General features: G+C 34.4%; 3 protein-coding genes across 4 annotated transcripts in view; 2 read left to right on the top strand and 1 right to left on the bottom strand.

The window, feature by feature from the left end:
* Positions 1-4,580, top strand: part of LOC149088131 (uncharacterized) — a 60,307-nt gene extending 55,727 nt beyond the window's left edge. For both annotated transcript variants that reach the window (XM_089244796.1, XM_089244788.1), the window contains exon 12: positions 408-4,580. In XM_089244796.1, coding sequence (XP_089100922.1) covers positions 408-524 — 117 coding nt within the window. In that variant the 3' untranslated portion in view covers positions 525-4,580. The remainder of the gene's footprint in view (positions 1-407) is intronic.
* A 6,693-nt stretch (positions 4,581-11,273) lies between these two features.
* On the bottom strand, positions 11,274-14,480 carry Mat1 (CDK-activating kinase assembly factor). Its single transcript, XM_089244777.1, has 2 exons — positions 14,349-14,480; positions 11,274-12,463 (listed from the first exon to the last, which is right to left on the bottom strand). Exon 2 carries the CDS (start codon positions 12,447-12,449, stop codon positions 11,520-11,522), a length of 930 nt encoding a protein of 309 aa, XP_089100903.1. The 5' UTR covers positions 12,450-12,463; positions 14,349-14,480; the 3' UTR covers positions 11,274-11,519.
* A 182-nt stretch (positions 14,481-14,662) lies between these two features.
* LOC149088129 (uncharacterized) overlaps positions 14,663-22,413 on the top strand; it is a 29,216-nt gene continuing 21,465 nt past the window's right edge. Inside the window, exons 1-5 of the mRNA XM_089244752.1 lie at positions 14,663-14,771; positions 16,733-16,889; positions 18,279-18,497; positions 19,632-19,756; positions 19,861-20,028. Coding sequence (XP_089100878.1) covers positions 16,792-16,889; positions 18,279-18,497; positions 19,632-19,756; positions 19,861-20,028 — 610 coding nt within the window. The 5' untranslated portion in view covers positions 14,663-14,771; positions 16,733-16,791. The remainder of the gene's footprint in view (positions 14,772-16,732; positions 16,890-18,278; positions 18,498-19,631; positions 19,757-19,860; positions 20,029-22,413) is intronic.

Genomic DNA, 22,413 nt, shown 5'->3' with positions numbered 1-22,413 from the left:
ACTGTTTTGGCCAAAAATTGTTTTTGTTATCAAGTTATTTCTGTCATTTTGCTTTGGCTTGAGTTAGTCTTATAGGGCACTGAAATAGTGCTATGAAAAAGTAAAAAATGCAATTGAAAAAAAAAATTTTAGGAATTTTTTTTATGCTATGATTATAGTGTCTGGGGGGGGGGGAGAGGAGTACCCTTCCCAGTCCTAATTTTTAGTCTTTTTCCTAATTTTTTGAGTGGGAGCCCTGGGTCTGTTTTACGGATCCAGAATTTTGTGAAGGATCTGAAAAATGGAACCAAATTTCAGCTGGACAGACTGTTGATAACATTATCTGTGATTCTAATAAATGGCTTCAACTGTATTTATATTTCTTTCCCCCTTCAGTATTTTTAAATTAAACAAATTTTTTTTAATAGGCCATTATCAAAGCTATTTCTGATATAAAGAAAATGGACAGAGGTGAAGCTGATTCTTTATTCATGATGAGTGGTATACAGCTGGCTTTGGACAAAAGCAATTTACGTCGAAATTAAAACTGATTCCTTAAATGTTGACGAAATGTATGTTCAAAGTTTTTCATTGAAGCCAATCTAGCTTGTGTAAAATAAATGTTTCCGAGTGGAATTCAGGAAGGGGGAAAAAAGTGCATTAAAAGGAAACTTCTACATAAGACAGATTTTTTTTTTCCTTTTTTTTTATGTAGCATATATGTGTGTGAGTGTATGTATCTGGCTTTTACACCCATGAAAACCCTTATCATTAGTTAATTTTTTATGTGAGGCCATAAACTTCTGAATTCAAAGAAGGAAGATGTTTTGCAAGGAAACAAAATTAGTTTTTTTTTATTGCTTTTTTGTATTTGTATTGAATTTGTGTCGCATTGAAATACATGCTGCACGATTAAGTCCATGATGAAAGTTGTCTAGTTTGCTAGATTCTGGTTTTTATTTGCAAGATTTTCTATTGCAATTTTGGTTTGTCGATATTCATTCATGTTCGCCATTTTGTGTTGCGCGACATCCATAATATGTTTCTACGAGCCACTTTTTTTTTCCAACCCATAAATTTTGTGGCGGCGGTGCATGGAAATTTGAAAACTCTCAATTGTGCTGATGTCATCACCGCAGTGTTTTGTTGCAATTGCACATAAATTTTTTTCAGTGTTGTAATATTATTTTTCCTCCCTCCATTATAATTCATTAGCTTTTTCAATTGAGAATGAAAATTTATATGTCAGCCATTATTATTTACATTTGAGTTTGCTTGTTTTCTTTTTTTATATGTAGGTTGTTTTTCCTCACTTTTGTGCATATATTGTGTCAACGTGAAAAATCTTGATGCTCCATTTATAAATGTAGTAAAATTTGTAATACTGTTGTCATACAAAACCGAGAGATTGTCGTTATTATTTCTTTTCTACTGTCATTCACAAATATATATATACGAAATTCAGTAGATAGAAAAATTCATGTTCATAAACTGTCCGGAAGAGTTTCAGTAATAGTGTTATTATTCACCTGAAAAGTCGTTATTGTTTTCACGTTGGAAAATTCTTTGTGAGTGGATTGTGGTATATATAGTGTTCCACGGTTGTATCATTACGATTATTGATTTAATAGAATTTTAGAAAGGGTCATAAGTTGAAAGCAAATGGAAATATTTGTAGGATCGAGAATTTGAATGTAACAACCTGTTCTTATTTTAAATTTTACACGAAAAGATATTTTAATATGCTAGTAGTGTGTGATGAACCACTTGTCACAATCGAATCAAAAATAAGCATCCCGAGCAAACACAACAAGAGTCATGAATTAGAACTCATTACAATTTATTTTTATTTCACATAAGACATAATTTTTTAAGCTTATTTAAATCTTAGAAATTTTAACAAAATTTGAATTTCACCATAAGTCTTGCTCCCTTGGGTGGACCCCTGCGAGGATGACTTTACTGACCTCAGTCGATGTGACTTGATAGTTCAGGTAAAACTATTATTATTAGAGATGTAAACATTAAATCAATGCCATTTACTTGAATGGGATGGTCCCTCCACCTGCTATGGGTTCATACCGTTACAGTAGGATGTTTTTTGTCATTTTCCTCACTGATATCCATGGTTTATCCTTGTAAAATATTTTTTTAATGGAATCACTGTTTTAGTTGCACATTATCCAGAAATTATTACTGTCAGGTGTAAAATGAATGGTTTATTTGTTAGTTTTATATAGAGTTTTTCAAAGTTACATTGCTTGTCCGAAAAGTAGAAATGCAGCAGCTAGCATCCATTTAAAACATTTTTACTAAAATTATATACTGGTTATTGAAGTTTTTTACCACTAATGTCCAAACACTTGTTGAAGCTGGGTTTAGTCGTAGAATTCTACTTCTGGAATTTTATTTAAACTTAGTTTTTTTTTCAACTTTTCATCATTGTAGAACCGTTGTCCCGCAAATTGTGTCTCTAAGGAACAAAGGCACGTGAAAGTCATTCAGTGTGATATCCAGGCTCCATAGTCAATCAAAGATAACTTCCCGCTATAATCTTTTTAGAAGGACAGCAACAACAAATGTGTCATGAACATTGCCATAAAGCAGATGGAAAAGGGGATTCCCCATGTTTGACTATATGCTTTGGCATTAATTGCAGTGCCAGAAGTTTTGTAGTCAATAATATGAATCTGTATAACATAACAACATTCATATTTTCGAAACATGTAATGCACTCATAGGTGGCAGTGCTTCCAATTCAACTAGAATCTCTCTAATTTTTCAGCCTTATTAAAATCTTCCATTTGGAAACCAGATTCTTCTAATTCTTTTTCATATCTTTAAAGAAAAATCTCCAAATTGTGCTTTGTTTGAATAAAAAAATTCCCTGAAAATCCTTTGTCTTTGCAATTCCAGGCTGATCACATTTTCTCAGGAAAAATATGAAAACTTAGGACTTTAGGAAGTACAGATAATCAGCAGTTGTTGCCAAATATTATGCCTCAAGTAAGCTAAATTGCCAGTTATTGCTAAAATTAACAATGGCAAACATTAAAGTGATAATGCAAATCACAGTAGATTAAAATGAATTCTATGTGTGCGTGTGGGGGGGGGAGGGCGTTTAACATAGCAAGTATGTACGATACAATATTCATATTTACAGTCATAATTTTCAGTTATGAGTTGGCAAACTTGTTTTAATCCCTGATATCAGTGATGGATAAAAAATTCATGTAGGCTTTGTTGAAAATTCAGAAAAAAGACATTTTTATTTTAAAAATATCAGGACGCTGAAAAATACAGAAACATCTCGGGAAAACGGGTCACACAATCACATTATGCAATCCCAAAAAGTTCCCAGTAGTTTTCCCTTTTATTAGTATTAAATATTTTCTTTGCAAAATATTTCATCATGTGATAAACTAGAAATTCTTCAAGTCTGGGAATCATCACCTATGTACACTTAACATTAGGCAGGATTCTAAATTGCCATTGCCAACACGTCTTACTCAGACGGGATTTGCTGTAGCTATGACAAAAACTTAGAGCAAGAGAATCATGATGACTCTGTGTTGCCAAAAAATGTGCACTTTAACACTACTTTTCTGTCTCTACGTGATGTATCTTTACTTTTCGGAAAAGCCATGTAATTCTCGTTTTAAGACATCCTCTGACTGAAAGCGAAAATTACTTCTTTTTTTTTGTATTAAAAATTTACAAATTCACTTCTGAATCTTTTCACTCAAAAATATTTCCCATTATAACATTTACTGTAGATATATACTGTTATACAATATTGATAGTCTTAGGTTTGCTATTTTTCTTTCGAAATAGTTGATAATTAAAAAAAATATTAAAATTATTCAAGAGACGATTCCTTATTTTTTTCTAATCAAGTTTTTTTTTAAGTTTTGTACAGTTTTTTATATGGGTTTGGCATTTACACACATTTCAATTTTATGATCAAAATGGCAAGATTTTATGGGCATTGGATATATTTTTTATTTCAAATTTTAACGATATTTCAGTCAAATTTTTTTTAATTAGTTGATTTCTCGAACATTTCTTATTTGTTACCATCGAAATGGTTTTTACTCATGTAGTCGAACTTTAATATGTCATTCTGAGAATTTATGTTGAATTTAATTCCTGTTTCAGGTATAAATAGGCATTTCAATTGCAATCGATGCTCTAAAAATAGTAGCCATTTGTTTATTTCTGCAAAAAGTAAAAACTTCCGTGGTTTGATGAAAGTAAAGGAATGTTCCTAAGAATTTTGTTTTCCTAAAAAAAGCAGTTTTCATCAAATGTGGATACGACATTTAGTCATGTGTATGTTTTTGTTCATTTCGGAATCTGAGATATAAATATCGCAAGGAAGTGTGTATATGTATGTGTGGGTGTATGCTCAGAGAAAGACTCGTTTTACATGTTGTTCTGTGAAAATTATTCATTGATGATAATAGCTATGAATGCATCATTTATTGATCTGGGCATTTCAGATTGTCTGGGGAAAAAATGGTGATTCGGTTTTTTCCCTCTTTCTTTTTGTAAATGGATATTGTCACTGTATCAAATGGCAAATAAAACATTAAACATTATTTCAAAATTTCTCTTTCATTTCTACATTCTTAGTATCTCGACTTTTACTATACAGTGGAACCTTGATATGACGACACTCTACGGACCACAAAAAAATATCCCTGTAGGGGAATTGTTACATGAGACTACAGAGAAGAAATAAAAAAATGTTGTATAAAGCTTCATCTTTCTATTGAGTATCATTGCAGTGGGGTTTCACTGTAATTAGAAATGGTAAAAGTAAGTCTGTAAAGGGTAGTCATAAAATAACTTTGCAATAATATGAGCTCCTGGCAGTTGCAAAAGTCAACAAATGTGAAATTCAAGATGTGACTCTTTCAGAGTATATGCTTGAAAATTAAATGAGAAACAAAAACCTTGCTCTTGTGATTATCGTTACAGTAACAAAATTTCAAAATATTCAAATGCCAACAATCACTTTTATGCATTGCAAAGTGATTGCAACAGTAAAAACCATTAATGGCGTTAGAACAGTACTTGTAGCGTGATAAATATGGTGCTAGTTGCAGACAAAAAGGAACAACCAATACAGATCATATTACTGCTGCAGGAAGTCCTCAACTGAGGTGTTAGCACACCAATCCTTTGGGAAATCTTTCTTCGTCCGAGTCCTGTGCCGGTGTTTATATGGTGCTACACCTTTCCAACTATACCATAGAGTTTTACACTGCTTCGATCACTTAGCAATGCATAAAAATGAGTTTTTTAAGTTTGGAATTTAGATGCTGTGACTGTAGATGCGAGAGCTGTGGGATTCCATTTTCTCTTTATTCTCTAATACAGGGGTTCTCAAACTGCACACTGCCAACCTTTGTTAGGGGTGCCATGGAGCATCTGCCCTAACAAAGGTTTCTCAAATAGATCCTTTGTTAAACTGCTCTGGGAACCATGGATAAGCATCGATTAGGGAAAAGGGTGCTGCGGGTGAAAAAAGTTTGAGAACCCTATACCTCAAAATTCATTTACATTCATTGTTTTTTCTTTGCAGCCATTGTTATGTGGGGAGAGCTTGTATATCAACAGTTATTTTATGACCACCCTGTATTGGTATGAGGGTTGCATTATAAAAGTTTTGTAAAAGCTCTTTGATAAAAGTGAGAAATGCAGCCAATAAACATATCGATTGCATTTGAATCGTAATTTTAAAATTCAAATTTACATTTGAATATAATCAATAGACTTACTGGTTGTTGTTTTTTCAAGTTTTGTGAAACATCATTTATCACGCTTTTATAATGTAATCCCGGCCTAAGGGCAAAAGCATCCAAGATCTGATTTATGAGCAGAATTAGGAATCGTGCTCACAAAATAATCCCTAACTTGTTCAAATTAATTCTTGATTTTTCTGTGTATAGTTATTGAATTCAAACGCAATTCGTGTTCTGAGATTACTACTGTGATGGAAATGATGCTTCAATTATGTAAGGAGTGATAATTCAATAAGAATCAGTGAATTTTCAATCAATCGAAACGCTTTGTATTTATAACCAAGCTAAGCTGATTTTTGAGAAGTAAAAGTATATGGAAGAGTCAAGGAAATATTATTTTGGATGATTGGAATTATTTTTTGGGAGGATAAGGTTATTATTTGGGAGATTATGGAAATCAAATTTTGCCATTTAGCAATTAGGGATCAAGCTTCCATTTTTAAGGAATTATGTGATCACCAATTAATGTATGGAGTTGAATGTTATTGCCAGTATGAAGAATTTTTGTTTATAATGATTATTCTCTCTAGATCAGGCACAATACACACACTAAATGCATGTACGAAAACATTCGATTAGAATAGGAAAATAAATTAAGAGTATATGTGTGTAAAATATAAGCTTTGAAATAAATCTTCAGCAACCTACGAGTGTCTTACTGTAGAATTAAAGGCATCACAGTCATCAAAGGCCTGTGGGCCCACTGAAGAACACAGCAGAATGAGGGAAAATATAATGGATCCTTTAAGGCGAAGCCTTAAGCGAAGGGCCTTCGTTGAAATGAGTTTTTTACTGAACATTTCCGCCCCCCAATTATTACTATCTACAAGTCTGCAATTTTTCAACAGCTGACTGACCAACAATTGCAGCGTGTACTTATGCTTTTTTTTCAATGGTCGACTGTTGAAAAGTCTTTAGGCCTTTTTATGCTTAGACGATTTGGAAAAGGTAGCCCGACTTACAAAAGCATTCAAAAGTGGTATCACCAATTTGAAGAAATGCTGTCTTTGTAAAGGCAAAACCACAAGGAGGCCACGTGTTAGTAGCGAGAATGTGGAAAAGATAAAAGCGTCCTTTCTACACAGCCCAAAGAAATCAACTAATTGGAGTTATGAACTGGAACTTCCACAAACAACGGTGTGCCAAATTTTGAGAAAACTATTGCAAATGAAACATTACAGATGGCAGATGACTCGAGCTTTGTTTCCTAGAGACAAGGATCAACGAGTGGAGTTTTGCTGAACATGCAGGACAAATGTGAAGATGAGAATTTTTTTCTTTCTGGCCTAGAGAGTATTCAGTGACGAGGCAACATTCCATATTAGCGGGAAAGTTAACCTGCACAATGTGCGAATCTGGGGGACAGAAAACCCTCACTGTATCGTGGAGCATGAATGAGAGTCAGCTAAAGTGAATGTGTTTTGTGCAATTTCGAAGACCAAATTGTATGTGGAAAAGTGAATGGCAATACATATCTTAATATGTTACAGATGTGGCTTTCCCTGAAATTTTTTTTGCAGGAAGACTCAAATAATTTCATCTTTCAGCAGGATGGTGCGCCTTCACACCGGAAGGTGGAAGTTCGTGAATTCCTCAACGATGTGATTCCTAATCGTTGGATTGGTCGCACCAGAAAGAACTTCAAAGTGATGTTTCCTTGGCTCCCCAGGTCACCGGACATTACCCTGTGTGACTTTTTCTTGTGAGGCTTTGTGAAAGAGTGTACATGCCACGCAACTTGGACGGCCTACGAACACACATACTTAATGTTCTGAACTTAGTAACACCAGATATGCTGAAATGAGTGTGGGGGGAAAAAACAGATTATTGTCTGGACGTTGTCTGCGTGACTCGAAGTCATATCAAACTCTTATGATGTCAATGTTTGAGTCGTCCTTCCTTTTAAATCCGTTCTAGCATGTATCTATTTAAAAATGAATTTATTAATCTTATTCAAAATGATGTATGATATTTTGAAACCCTGTATTTAAGGCCTGGTCTAACTCAAGTGTAGGATATCAGAGCTAATAAAATCTTTTTCACTCAAAAAAAAGTAAATGAGACACCCTCCTATATACAAAAGGGTTCAAAAGATGTTTTGTAGTCACCCTCAATATATAAATATGTTGTTTGAATTTGAGGCCACTAAATTATCGGGGTGGGGGAGGCTGCTCCAATTTCTTTTGGCTCAGTTCTTGAATAACTATAATGTCTAAACATTTTGTCGCCCTCCGGATAGAATAGAAAACATCAGGAAAATAAAATCCATTATGAAATAGCTGCTGCCATTTGATATTTATAAGGGAAAGGAGACACATATAATTCCATCCTTGAAAACTAGATGGCAGCAAAAGGGAAATATTTTTCACACTTTGAAATTATGTCGGTCAAAGCCATACAGCTTTCCAGAGAACCTACAGTAAGTCAAGGCGATTATATTTACATCTAATTATTACATTTTGACAACCATTGGTGCAATTATTTTTCAACTAGTGCTTTTTAGGAAGAGTGTTACATCGATTGAGCGTGCATCAGAAACATTTCATTAAGGCCTTGCTCCATCAAACTTATATTACTGGAAGGAGCATCCAGCTGCCGCCACGGCAGCTACATCAAATGCAAGGAAATCGTGACTGTGAAAACAAAGCTCACGCCTAGCAATTTGCCCATAAAAATGTACAGTTCTGTCTCTAAATATTGGGTTTTAAAGATTAAAAAAAAGGATAGTGAACTCATCATGAAAAAAAGATTAAATTATTTCTTTCATTAATGCTGGAATATTTTCTTTCATTAATTCTGGAATTATTTCCTTTATTAATTATTATTTCTTTCATTACTTCTGGAATAATTGCTTTCATCAATTCTGGATTTGTTTCTTTCATTAATACTGAAATTACTTCATTCATTGATTCTGGAATTATATCTTTCATTGTGATTTTGGAATTATCTTTTATTTTATTATCTCTTTCATTATGCTGAAATTCATTAATTTTGGAATTATCTCATCGATGCTGAAATTGTTTTTGTTTTAGATTCCTGTGGATGGCATAAGAAAATAATGGGGGGATTGTGTTTGTTTTCACCGAGTTACGCAATCTTCCGACGAAAGATGTTGGGGACACTGTTCTCAGCACTGCCAAGGCGGAGACTGCTGACATCATACTCTCACCAGTACGATGCCTCGCTCAGACGGATTCAGATCGGTTGAGAAATATGTCTATTTCTCCTCTAAGGCTTGAAGGTCTTTGGGGGGATCATGTGTTGCGCAACCCCCCCCCCCCTTATCTTATCTTGGAGCAGGATCCCTTTGTTTGAAAATAGATAGCATAAAAAAAGATGATAGTAGTTGTCAAGGGCGTAGCCAGGGGGGGGGGACTTGGGGGTCTGGTCCCCCCCCCCCCCGAAATGTGAGAAAATGACCGAAAAAAGGGAAAAAGATGGCCAAATCCATTGTTCTGTCACTTTGGTCCCTCCCCCCCCCCGAACGAAATTTCTGGCTACGCCCCTGGTAGTTGTCCCAGCCTTGTCAGCTTCACCCTTGTGTTCGGGGGGTATAAGATATAGTATAAAAAAAATCACATTTATTGTCAAAAGTGGGGGGGAAAGTGTCCTACAACTTTTTCCACCTTGACAGAGGCATTATATGTCACACATCTATGTTTTGGGGGGGGGGGGGGGCATTGCCCTTCTATATCTCCTACCACGGGAGGAGGGAAGCAGACCCCACACACACCCCAGTTTATGGTAGAACGTGTCTACAATAAGGCAAATTTCTCATGGTTCCATGCCACTCGAATCCCAATTTAATATCTTACCATCCATTACATAGAATTTTGGAGCTGTAATGAGTTTAGTGTTATATCAAGAATTAGGGTAGAACCCCCCCCCCCCCCCCCCCCCATCTTGGAGCAGAGCTCCAAACAAAAAATGACGAGAATCGCCCTGTTAATCCCAGTCTTCTGGGGGTGGGGCATGAATAACACAACACAGTGTATGAAAGATTTTTACACTGAAAATTTTTGGTGATAAGTGGGGTTGGCACTGAATCAAGGGTTCAACTACAATATTTCGACCATTGGTTGGAAATGAAATTTCTCCATAATTGAAGTATGGTTAATAATATGCATCTGCTACTTGCTGCATAAATCAACTGAAAAGCCTACACCTAAATGTGACACCTCTACGTGTGATTTCTCACTCAGACAAGAGAGATATATACGCTTCTCTCTTAAAATATTTAGTTGGTGCCTAGTTTTTTCTCGATTTGTCAAGCCCTGCACTTGACTCTTTCCTTGACTAATATATAGGGATCATTCAAGTATTACGTAAGCAGATTTTCAGCGATATTTGACCCCCCCCCCCCCCCCGTCAGCAGCTTAGAATATTTCATATCTTCAAAAAGGGGTGGTTGATGACATAAGCAACCTTCAACACCCCCCCCCCTCGATGCTGACGTAATACTTGAATGACCCCACTTCTGTCATTTCAATACTAAAACTCATTTTCTGTGTTCCGTAGTATACAGACTTTGATGAGATTTAGCAAAGAAAAGAATAAAATTAAAGTATATCAACACATTTGAAGCCATTGTTTTGTAAGGCTGGGTTTGCACTATAAAAGTTTAATAAAAGATATTTTACAAAATTTGAAAAAAACAACCAATAAGCCCATAGTTTTATTGGGTGGGTAAGTTATGTAAAAGATCTTTTATCAAACTTTTATAGTGTAATCCCAGCCTAAGGCTGGTATTACGCTAAAAAATTTTGTAAAAGTGTTTTTTATAAAATTTGAAAAATATAGCCAATAAACTGATTTGTTGCATTAGCTCGAATGTAACTTATGAGCTTTATTTCTTGGATTTTTTGTTTTATAAAAGGGATTTTATCAAACTTTATAGTGTAATACCGGCCTAAGAAGGTTATTGTTTGAGAATTACCTTTGGTGCAAGAGGATGTTCCTACTTTCAGTGACAATAACACTCATAGACATAGTACGCAAAATTTTCTCAAGGGGGGTTTACGTTTTTTCCTGAAAAAAAAATAACACTACAATCTTGGCTTCAGGGGTGCTAGAACCCCAAATCTCCCCTTTGCATAAGGCAATACTGACACTGATGGACTGGTAACAACCCGCTTAACATCTCGAGGAGATTTTGAAGCATTTCCCGGAAGATGGGTGCATTTGGGAGCCGAACAAATCTTCATTAAATTCTGATGGAGTACAAAAAAAAAAAAAACAGCAAGCTGAAAAATTTTCTCATATTTTTAGTGACAAATTTCTTACTTTCAGTCACAAGGAATTCAGTAATAAATAAATATTTTCAGTGACAATCAATTTTGTGTAACATTCAGCTTTTGGGTGAAAAGGGGAAGACTTTCTTTCTATTACTGATTTGCTCTTCAGAAGAACGGAAAAAGAAATAAATTTATTCGAAACTCAAGACTGAATTTGACTGAGTCGCAGTTTTTATCTGGAAACAAACAATTTCAAAAGTGTGGCCAACTTTATTTTGCGCAAAATACTCCACAGCACTTAATGATAACATAGTTATGAATTCTGTAACTGTAGGAAAATAGTACAAAGCTTCAAAAAACAATGCATCAACTCCATATGTTTCCCCGACACGAATCAACAATCAATCATGACACGATTTAAACAATGCATCATTCAAAATGAACAATCTTGTGAAATATGCTGTAAAGGAGGATATATAAATAAGAGGGGAAAAAATCAGTGCGAAGCAGTGTCCGCTACAAAATAGAGACCGTTGAAAGCATCGTCCAAAGCTCTGTGGCAAGCATAATCAGAAAGGAAGCCACAGGCTATATCAACTTCTTCTGGGCTTCTAACATGATGAAGAAATCCATTTTTTTTTATGGTATTCGGAGTGAAGATTTGAGGTCCACACGAGTCCATTTTCAGAGGTGAATAAACATACAGTTGAGCATTACTTTTTGGTATCTGCATGAGCACCCTCGTTTGATTGGATTTCGCCCTGAACAATGGCATTTTCCTTCTGGGTGGTTGCTTGACATTTTTGTCTTCCTCCTTCTCCGAATGTGATGCCACAATATCTTGGGCAGGTTGGTCAGAAAACGAGAGGTCATCTAACAGAGCTTCCTGTTTCCTTGTACGAGATTTCCTGACTTCCTTCTCTTCTTCAGCAACTTGTTGCCTCCTCGTTTCATTCTCATACTTCTCGCTTTCGATAAGTTCATCGAGGGCTTCCTCCTCCTTGGTACGCTTACCCTTATTTTTCATTATCTGGGTTTTGTTCTCTTTCTTATACTGTTCTACTCTGCGTTTCGTAGATTCCACATCAACGTTATTCGCCAAGTTGAAAATAATAGTTTCAATATCTTCTAGATAATCGTTGTACTCTCGCAGGGACACGAAGTCATCCTCTTTCTTGTTGAAATCCCTCAAGATTTTCCGGCGAATGTCCAACTCTTTCTCTACCGACGAATCTTCGAAAACTTGGAACCTGAAATTGCCTCTCCGCAAGGGTACTTTGCACTGAGGACATGCTCCTGAGCCCTTGACAAACAGTAATTCGACACAATCACCACAAAGTGCATGACCGCATACATTCACCATCAGCTTGAGATTTGGATTCCGATACTTGGTGGTCTTGCAATTCGGACACTCTACTTCATCCATCTTGTGTTTTGAACCTATTCATTAAAAAAACATGTTATAAGTCAAGATGCACAATTTACTATTATAATACTTCCCTGAAATGAGATTTGCTCAAAATGTGTCTGACCGAAATTTTACTATGAAGAGATTTTGCAAAGCAATTGGCTTCAAGTTTGTTGTGTTTTGACCACGACCTCAAACTACACCTCCCTACAGGGCCATCATGACAACTTTTTCCAGGGGGGCAAATAACACGTACTCAATGTATGCATATATATATATACCATTTTTAGTGTATTTTCAATAGCCAGGTGGGCAGCGTCCCTCCCTGACCCCCCCCCCCTTCCCAAGCTATCTTGGTTCATGCCCCTAAAATTATGATTGGATACTTTTTGAACAAACCTTGTATAGCGGCTTCTGAGAGTTTCTGGCTTAATGACTGTGACAGTTTTCTTTTTTTTTTACCAAGGCCTCTATAACATGGATGTGTCAATAATATCACTCACAATTTACTATTATGGTACTTCTGTTATAGCGGCTTCGGCAGAGCCTGTTTCTTGCATGGGCAAATTATGTTTGTGCACAGAGTTGCAAAATTGATTTCCTTTCATATTTTAGGCATAACCCAATTGCCCCCTCTTCTTGGGTAGGCCTCTGCCTCAAACACTATATATAATGAGGCCAAAAAATTTTATATTCGTTCATTGCCCAAACTTATAAGGAACAGGCCCTGGGTTTTGACAAGTTCCAACCCTAATTTTTATTATCAGGCCTGAGTGACACAGTGGTTAGATGTTCCATGGGTTTGAATCTGGGCAAGAACATCAGTAACAAAATATTTACCTACTTAGCCTGGGACGACCAACGATAGACGCATTCATTTCCCACCCAACTCGCCAAGGTCTCTACAACATGGTGTGTTATAATCCTTTTTTTTTTCTTTGGAAACTTTTTGGGGATTTCCTTTCTAGTCTGTTGGCGGTTTTTCTTCCCAATCTGACATTTTCTTCTGCTGGTGGTTTTTCCCCCTCTCTGTTTCCTTTGACTTCTATGTTGCGCATTTCCTTTTTTTTTAAACGGTTGGTTATCTAAGGCGAACTCAACTCCTCCTCCCCCCCCCCCAGAGGTCACTAATAATAATAAGGCTTTTGTAAGGAGTGTGACGTTTGAATCAATTAAGTCTGTAAGCATTTTGGAGCGGAGCTTTTTGTTAGTTCATACACTCTATCATGCATAATGCTTTGACATTCAGTTTTTCTTGTTGGAATATCTTGTTTACTCCCAGGGGTTGTACATTTCATATTTCCATTTCAATTATTTTTTGCATACTACCCTTTCTTGTTCTAATTTCGCAATCATGAGATTATAAAACGGGATTATCAATCAGCAGTAAACAGCCTTAGTTAAAACATAGTGATAGACTTGAGTTGTGAGGGGTCGGTTTGAAATCACGGGATTATTACTTTTTTAGTGATGAGTTGGCGATTTTTTTCTTTGGCAAGAAAGACGTCCGTCCATGCCATCACTCCGTTTCATATTGGATTTGGCGGTCTGGATTATACAGCACCTGTTCCAAAAAAATCTCCAAAAAATAATTATACTATAGCTCTTCCTACGGGCTTTTAAGTTCCAGCCTTAATTATCAAACGCGCCAGTTTCCTCTTTCTCGCTAAGGCCTCTGTATAACACTGAAGTGTCAATCACTTCAAGAATTCAACAATTCTTGTAAATATTCAAATTAATATTCATTCGATTACGATTACCTTTAATTGATTATTAAAATATTTAAAAAAAACAAATTTATTTGATAATTACAACTGCTTTGCGTAGGGTCCATCACGCTTTATAAAAGAAAATTACATAAAGAACAAAGGTTCAACCCGTTCGTGAACTGAAGCAAATGTTAACTATATAACTAACCTTTTGTTTAGTAAACTTTAGAAAAATTTCAAATCACGAGGGACATAGTTTCTATCCCCTTTTATTTAGCCCTTTTTATAACTTTATTGAATGTTTACAAACACAAACATGGACCGTTGGTGCCTTTGAAACGACTGACTAATTTTGACAACGTGTTGCTGAGCACTGAACACGGATTAAAAAAAATTAGTTTGTAAGTATTCAAATCATAAAAAAATTATTTTGAAAGAATTTCATGTGTAATTTACGCATTTTAATCAATTTTACTATTAATTTTTTTTTTAATTGCTCAATGAAAAAATGTAATCATCATTAACATCATCGAAATATCTTTGAAGTTGTTTTGGCGGGTCTAGCATCCGTCTTGTATAATTTGTGTGAATGAAATTTAAACATGCTTATATACAAATGAACCTGCAACAGGTAATTAGAGTGGTTATTTCCGAAAGCTCTAACTACTGAATTAATTAATCTTTCAATATATAATTAAATATAATATATATTATACTTAATATAGAATATATATTTGCTGGGGATTTTTATTAAATTATAAAGTTTTTTATGCATAAATGTTGTTCTTCTCCGAATCATTGCAATAGCTGGACTGATAGCTAAAATTTCATTTTATTATATGATTTTAAGATATATCAATATAATGGCCCGATGACATTCTTATAACGTGTACATACTCTGCATATATTTCAATATGTATGGAGGAGCTATGGTATAACGCTTTTCTTTATCCCTGCACTGCTTGCGAGACATCTCTCAAACACCATGATTAATTCATTTTATCACTGCATTGTTATTTAAAAGGGCAATCTGCCTGTGGTGTCATGTATCTTTTGTTAAAGTTACTCTATATTGGATTAATACTTTGAGATAGTATTAATCGGTTGCAGAATAATTTGAAGAATGGATACAGGCAGATTGGCATTTCAGGGTCGTATTGTGCTGAGAGCAACAGATTCCACAGCTGTATATGTTATTATAAATATTATTCCATCATACTTTACTCACAGTTTGAAATATAGATGGTACCGCTGACTTCAGATAACAGCACTAGATATGCACATTCAGTCCTCCCCTGCGTGACCCAACCCACATGGATAAAGGGCTTACATCCCAGAAGGGACAGAACCCGGGTCTTGTCTCTTCTGACAGATATATGCTCACAAGCTTAAGTGCACATACACATTCCTTGCATGACTCATCACATCTGAAAGGGAATAAAACTTAGTTGTGTGTTAGGCCACTGGCAATAGACAAGAATTGAAATGATTCAGATCAGTAAATATAAGCGCTGCAGTACTTCCTATGGTTATAGAAAGGTCATTGTTCAGTCCCCACAGTAGGTACAATGCTGACTTCCGAAATCCCCAAACAAAATGTATTGCATTGTTCTGCAATGAGCCCTCAGCTGACTGGAAATTTTCTGTAATAAAAATTCCCATATAATAATGTTTTCTATATTTTTCTTAAAATTCTTCCAGATTGTTCTGCAACGTACATCACAGATTTCAGCACATTCTGCTTTTAGGGCCAAAACTTGGTTTATCTATTACAGTTGATGCAGCGTAATGTGATCACATCGGGACTCTGAGTTTTTGATAACAATAAGCGAAAGAGGAATCGTAGCTACATCCGAAAGAAGTCCTGTTTGCAAGTACGGTGACCATACTTTCCGTTTGCTCGAACGGGACAACTGCTTTTCTTTCCAAAATAATTGGTTTCAAATTGTTCAATCATTCTTTTTTTTTTTTGTTCTGTTATAACCCTTTAAGACTGATCTCAATCGATTGTGCGGATAAAATACTTAACACATGTTTTCAAAAATTCTTAAAGGGCTGAAATGACACTTTTTCCCCCTTTGAGTTAAAATCCTGCATTTTCACAATTTTAAATTCTTCAGGCATTAGAATTGAACTTTTTAATGTATATCCTGAGTTGTGATATTCTTTTAAACGTACAATACCTTTCATAGATCCTTTGAGAAAGTCTCTCGGAAAAATAAAATTGAATCTGGTCAACCGAAAGAATTATCAAAGAATTGAATGAAAGGACTTTTTTCATTCATACATTCGCCTTCACTATAGAAAGGTCATTTTGAAAGTAGCTCCACACGTACATGAATCACAGCGAATACTGCGGACTGATTACAATATTAAGTATGGAAATGTTTTCTAACAGGAAATGGGGAGAGATGATACTGCTATATGGGCTGCATGCTGATCCCTGTTGTTTCTACTTCCTTATTTAAAATTGCTTTCTTTATCATTTATTTCATATACTAGCTCTTAACTATATATTTTAACTTAGCTCTTAACTTTTTTTTTTTGGTTTTTTTATTATTGTTCCATTTAAAACTGATATTTTTTCTGCAGCGAATTCCTGTATATAATGCATACTATACCATTTGTTTATAACGCTGCCTCATAAGAAGATGAATTCCCTACCACAAAATAATTTAGCTGAACATCTTGCTCGATTTGCTGCTACAAAGAAAACCAAGTCTTATGTTCCATCAAATCCAACAAGCGGGTGAGTTCCTTGCATTTATTATTGTTTTGTTTTTATTTATTTGAAAAGAAAGAAAATTGAGAGTGATTGGAATTTATGTAATTTTTTTTTTCAAAGTTATGTTCAAAGTTTTTGAAATTGCTATTGATTAAAAATGATATGGTAGTTCTTGTGACTAAAATCTGCATCCGAGGATGATATTCTCCGCTATCCATACGAAGGTTTTTAACAGTTGCCTAATGCAAAGATATATTTAGGAAAGGGAGAAAATTCAACTGACCTTGCGGGAAATCGAATCCACATCCTTTCGCTTTCCAGGTAAACACACTAGACTACAAAGGCAACAAATATCTCAATCTTTCCTTGGAGCTTGTGTGCACTGAACGGGACCATACATGGACAGCAAAAGCTCACAATTGCTGACACTGCCTGACGACTTATCAGATTGTTTTGCCACCTGGTGATAGTGATATATCTTCGCATCAGCCAGCTGTTAAAAACTTTCGTATAAAATCTTCAAGTAAAAATAGAAGCAATCAATCAACATTGGATCAGACAATTTCATACATATCATTTATTTTCATTTTGAGATTGAACATTATTAAAAAAAAAACTTCATGCTAAATATTGTGTGTGTGTGTGCATCATAGTAGTTGACATAACATGTAACATATAAATTGGAGCTGACAAATGACCTAGTAAATAAAGGTTGTTTTTTTTAATTAAGAGTCGGGAGGTGAGACAAGTTAACTGAGGGAGAAAAAAGCAAGTTGAAGCATTTCATGCATGCATAGTAACGTTCTGTGTTCAGTTCTTACCTCTTTAAATGTTATTATTTACTTTTATGTAGTAGAAGAGGTATAGAGAAGTTCAGTTTGTAAATAGATTGCTTCACTCAAAAAAGGATTAAAAATAAACCATTGGAATCTTAAATGAGGGGTCTTAGAACCTAAGGAGTATGTTTTTGTTGCACTTAGTATAATCTTAATCCTCACACTATTACAAAAAGGTCTACTGAAAAACATTCAGTATTGCACTGTAAATTTGAGAAACTGTGCTGAACTTGAAAGAAATTTTATGAAAAAGTTTTGGAGAAAAAATAAAAACTGATTGTATCAAAACATACAGAGAGAGAAAAAATTGATCATGTAGGAAAATTGTTTTTTCCAAACAAATTAGCCTTTCTTTTAGAAAATACGTTACTGGACATCTTGTGTTATGGTTTACCTTAAGTTCATATTACAAAAACTTACTATAGACCTTTTAGTGACTAGTTCATTAGCTTTTAGTCTGACTGGTCGAAGTTTAGGTTTAGGAAGCACTGAAAAAATACTTAAGCTACATGCTTAATAATTGCTTGCTAGTACAGAATTAGCTTTAGCTAGAATTTGATTGTTGTGTACATTTCAGGCAATTCACGTTTAAGAAAGCTGCAAGTTTGGATAAAGCTTACAAGACTAATACGAATGAATCTGCTTTGAAACCTGTTGAAAACTGGGTTTCGAAACCCAAGCAAAATCCCACTTTCAAACCACCAGAGATTCCGTCCAGAGTAGCTCCAATTTTCAAAGCGCCTACTGCTCTCAAAGCTGTAAAAAAGCAGCAAACAATAACAAACCTATTTTCCAGGTATGATTCATTGCTTTATTTTCATCACTGTTATTAGTTATAATTTTTGATTTAAAAAATATTGGCTTGCTGCTGCTTTCAGCTGTGTAGTTATGTTTTAGTGACAAATTTGTTGATTTTTACTTAGGTTTTTTGGAATAAATATTTATTTGTTATGAATTTTATGTGAAATTGTTAACAGTTATAAACAGGGGGTGTTTATACCTATTGGGAAAGATTTTGATTTTAAACTAGGAAAAATACTGGATATGAACCAAAAAAAAGTTTAATACATTTTTAGATGAGAAGTGAAAAACTTTTTGGTACTGACAATTGAGTACAAATAAGACATTAGAAAGAGCATGTCTTTCAAGTTTTGAAGCATAAAATTATTGATATCATTGATTTAAGAAAAAACACCAAGCTTTAATAATATCAAAAAAAAATTACCAAAAATGCCTCAAACATTTTCGCAATTTTGTTAACATCTCTAAAGCACATTCTGTGGTTACAAAGAAAATTTTTCATTCTTTTAAATCATGATAATCTTTTTTAAAAAACCAATTTATTACTCAAAAAAGAACCAAAAGATTCAAAAGTTAGGTTCCGAAAGAGCAAAGAAACATTTGGTTAAGGATTTATGATAATTTCCGGCACCTCTTATAAATGAATGAGATGTGTAACATTTTTATGAATTCTGTTCATTTTAAATTTATAAATTTCTATCTTTATAAATTTATAAATTTCTATCTTTATAAATTTATAAATTTCTATCTTTATAAATTTATAAATTTCTATCTTTATAAATTTAAATCTTTTTTTAATTTATAAAATTAAATCTTTTCTTAATTTATAAAATTAAATCTTTTCTTAATTTATAAAATTAAATCTTTTCTTAATTTATAAAATTAAATCTTTTCTTAATTTATAAAATTAAATCTTTAATTTTTTTTTTTATTCTTATAAATTTTGGGCCTCTTGTTTGTTCTTTCACTTGAAAATGGTTTTGCAATATTTTATATAGGTTAAGTTACAGATTTATAACTTTTGAATTCATAGTTGCACCACACTGCTAATCTCATACTAATGTTTGGTGGTTTTTCCTCCAGTTTTGTCACAATTAATGTATTGTTTCATTTTAATTTCATCTTGCAGTAATCAGAGAAAGCAGCAAAGTTCTCAAAGTGAACAAAGAACTTGTAAATCAGAAGTCCTTGGTGATAGTTTAGATTGTTATTTGGATGATTTGAATGACTTTGATCTTTCAACCTGTAGATTCGGTAACTTAGTAAAGTTCAACTTTTTATATCTTGTTAACATCAGTTTCATTGAAAACGTCTGTTTCTATCAGTAACATTTTGCTTCTATCAATTTTATTCTCCAGGAACTTCAAATTTTGATAAAAATAAACTGAAAGCTGATCATAAGAGTGATGAGTGGACTAGTGATGGAATCCAAATTTTAGATTCTGTTAACTCAACTTCCAGTAACAAAGTGGGCCAGTCTAATCCAGCTTCTTCTAAATTCAGTGATATTTCAGTCAAAGAACAAGGTAATATATATATACACATATATATTTTATGTATTATCATTATACATAAATTATTATTATTTTATATACATATATATATATATATATATTTTTTTTAAATTCCTAAATTTATTCCATGAAAACTATCTCAACACATTGTAGACAGATTTCATACAATCCTCTGTGTTCTTACACAAATCCTATACTCAGTTCATTTCAGCTGACTTCTTGGGCATGATAATGCATTGCCTGTAGCAACCTTATCAATAATAGGGAAAGATTTTTTTCATACTCATTTCATTCTTTTCTCTCTTAATCATCCTTAGATCAATGGTATGAAATGAAATATTCCATCATGACTGACATTGTATTTTGGAAGTATATCTGAAATAAACCTCAATCCTCTTACTTTTCCCTAATTATGATATTATGTTGGTGAATAAACTGAAGAAACAGCGGAAAAACTTTTAACATTCGACACAAGCCGGTGCTGTTCAGGATATAATGCTCAAAAGTCTGGATTCCTCTAGACCAGGGGTGGCCAACAGGCTGCTGGTGCATACAGGCCGCATTTAACAAAAATGATTCATATTTTCAACACAAACACAAAACCTCTCTAAACATGTGGGTCACATGATTGATGTCAAAAACCTACTGTAGGAGTTATGGAAGTAACAGTAGCAGATTTTCTTCATTGGATGTTAGTGATGGTAATCTCAACGAGCAAATTTTCTCTAAAAAATTTCCCTTTTAAGTAAGTAAAACTAAAAAATATGTGAGGCACACATAAAAAATTTGACAGAGCTGCAAGCAACTGACAACATAAACACAGTGAGTATGGTGGCCCTCAAATAGAGAAAAGTTAGCCACCCCTGCTCTAGACCACAGCGCATAGCTCTTTTGCCTAAAATCATCTTATCTGTTGTAGTGATGTTACTTAGTTTTTTGAAAGCTGAATCAAAAGTACAGTTGTAAAATTTTCATGTGTATCTGTTTTTATTCTTTTCAAATTTATTGTATAGTGACACCTCGGCTAACAACAATAATTCATTTCGGAACCACATTCATTAGCCAAAATCTTCATTGACTAAAATGTGATATCCCATAGGTTTCTATGAAAAATTGTTTCATTCGTTCGTGTAATGTCCCTTTAATAGCCCAGTTTGAAGTATCCTGAGTTAAGGCAAACAACAAGTAGGAAATAAAAACAAGTTGTTTGTATCACTTCAATTGCTTTATTACATTTGGTTAATGAGTATATTACATTAAATTCAGTTCATTCGTTGAGAACAATTTTTTAAGTTAAAGTCATCTATTCTAAGGTTCATATCAATAGAAGTGGATGGGTCTCACCATTGGAAGTCCATATCCATTTAGACGAGTATCACCTTTCTGCTCACCGACTATGTTGGTGTCGTTTAGTTATGATCATGATGCAGGTCCATTCACCCCTGTAGAACCAACTGAAGAATAGAGTTCCATGTTTCAAGACAAGTCATCAGCAGCCAATGTCAGGTAGAAGATCTCCCCAGGATCACAGATAAAAGTCCATAAGACTTTGGCCAAATCAACGTCAAAAGGTGGAGGAAATACTGGGCGTCTCCATTAGCACCAAGTTAGAAGCTTCATCAAAAATAAACCGCTCGGGTTTTCATCACTCAGTGAGGGCGGCCAATCACCAAACTGAAAACTTGTTATAAAACTTTAGAATTTCATAAAACATTAGATTTTCATCAAAACATCTTCACCGGATCCGCCAAGAACAAGAGAACTAGTTATTTGTTATTACAACATTCTGTTAAGATTTCATGACTGAAGCCGAGATCAACTAGTTTTAGCTACTCAAGTAGTAAAAGCAAGAAGTATTCGAGTGATTGAGTGCAAAATGGAGCAATCGTGACAGCGTACGGCCGGTGTTTAAAGGGAAAACTCCCAGCCGCATGTGTCTAAACAAAAAAAGGTCATTTCATTCTTTTTTAAGGTCATTTCATTCTTTTTCAAGGTCATTTCATTTACATATGGTCGCAGGCTGGCAACATCATGATCGGCCTTCATTGTTGCCACACCACCACTGGCAATTGGCAACAGAAAACAACAAAAAGTAACATTTATGCTTTTAAATGATGACGACTTCTGACTTTTATGCCGGAGGCCCGTGGATATGTTACACCAGGAGCGACCCAAAATTTTAACGATAAAATTTTTAAAACCCTAAGGATCGCTATGAAAAAGACGAAAACTGACAGAAGACTAAATGAACAGCTTCAAAATCAGAATAAATGAGAATTTACAGAAAGATGAGATACTGAAGATTTTTTTATTTTGCATTTACATAATGTAGATCTGGTGTTGACGCAACCAAGTCGAATTAGTAGGTGTCCTCATCCATGTGTGCTTTGGTCATCT

Source organism: Pholcus phalangioides, unplaced genomic scaffold (genome assembly GCF_987345545.1).
Source record: "Pholcus phalangioides strain wild (caught in Gottingen) unplaced genomic scaffold, Ppha-v1.0 ptg000003l_1, whole genome shotgun sequence".
Taxonomy (NCBI): Eukaryota; Metazoa; Arthropoda; class Arachnida; order Araneae; family Pholcidae; genus Pholcus; species Pholcus phalangioides.
Note: the sequence above shows the minus strand (reverse complement) of the source record. Positions and strands in the feature narration are given on the sequence as shown.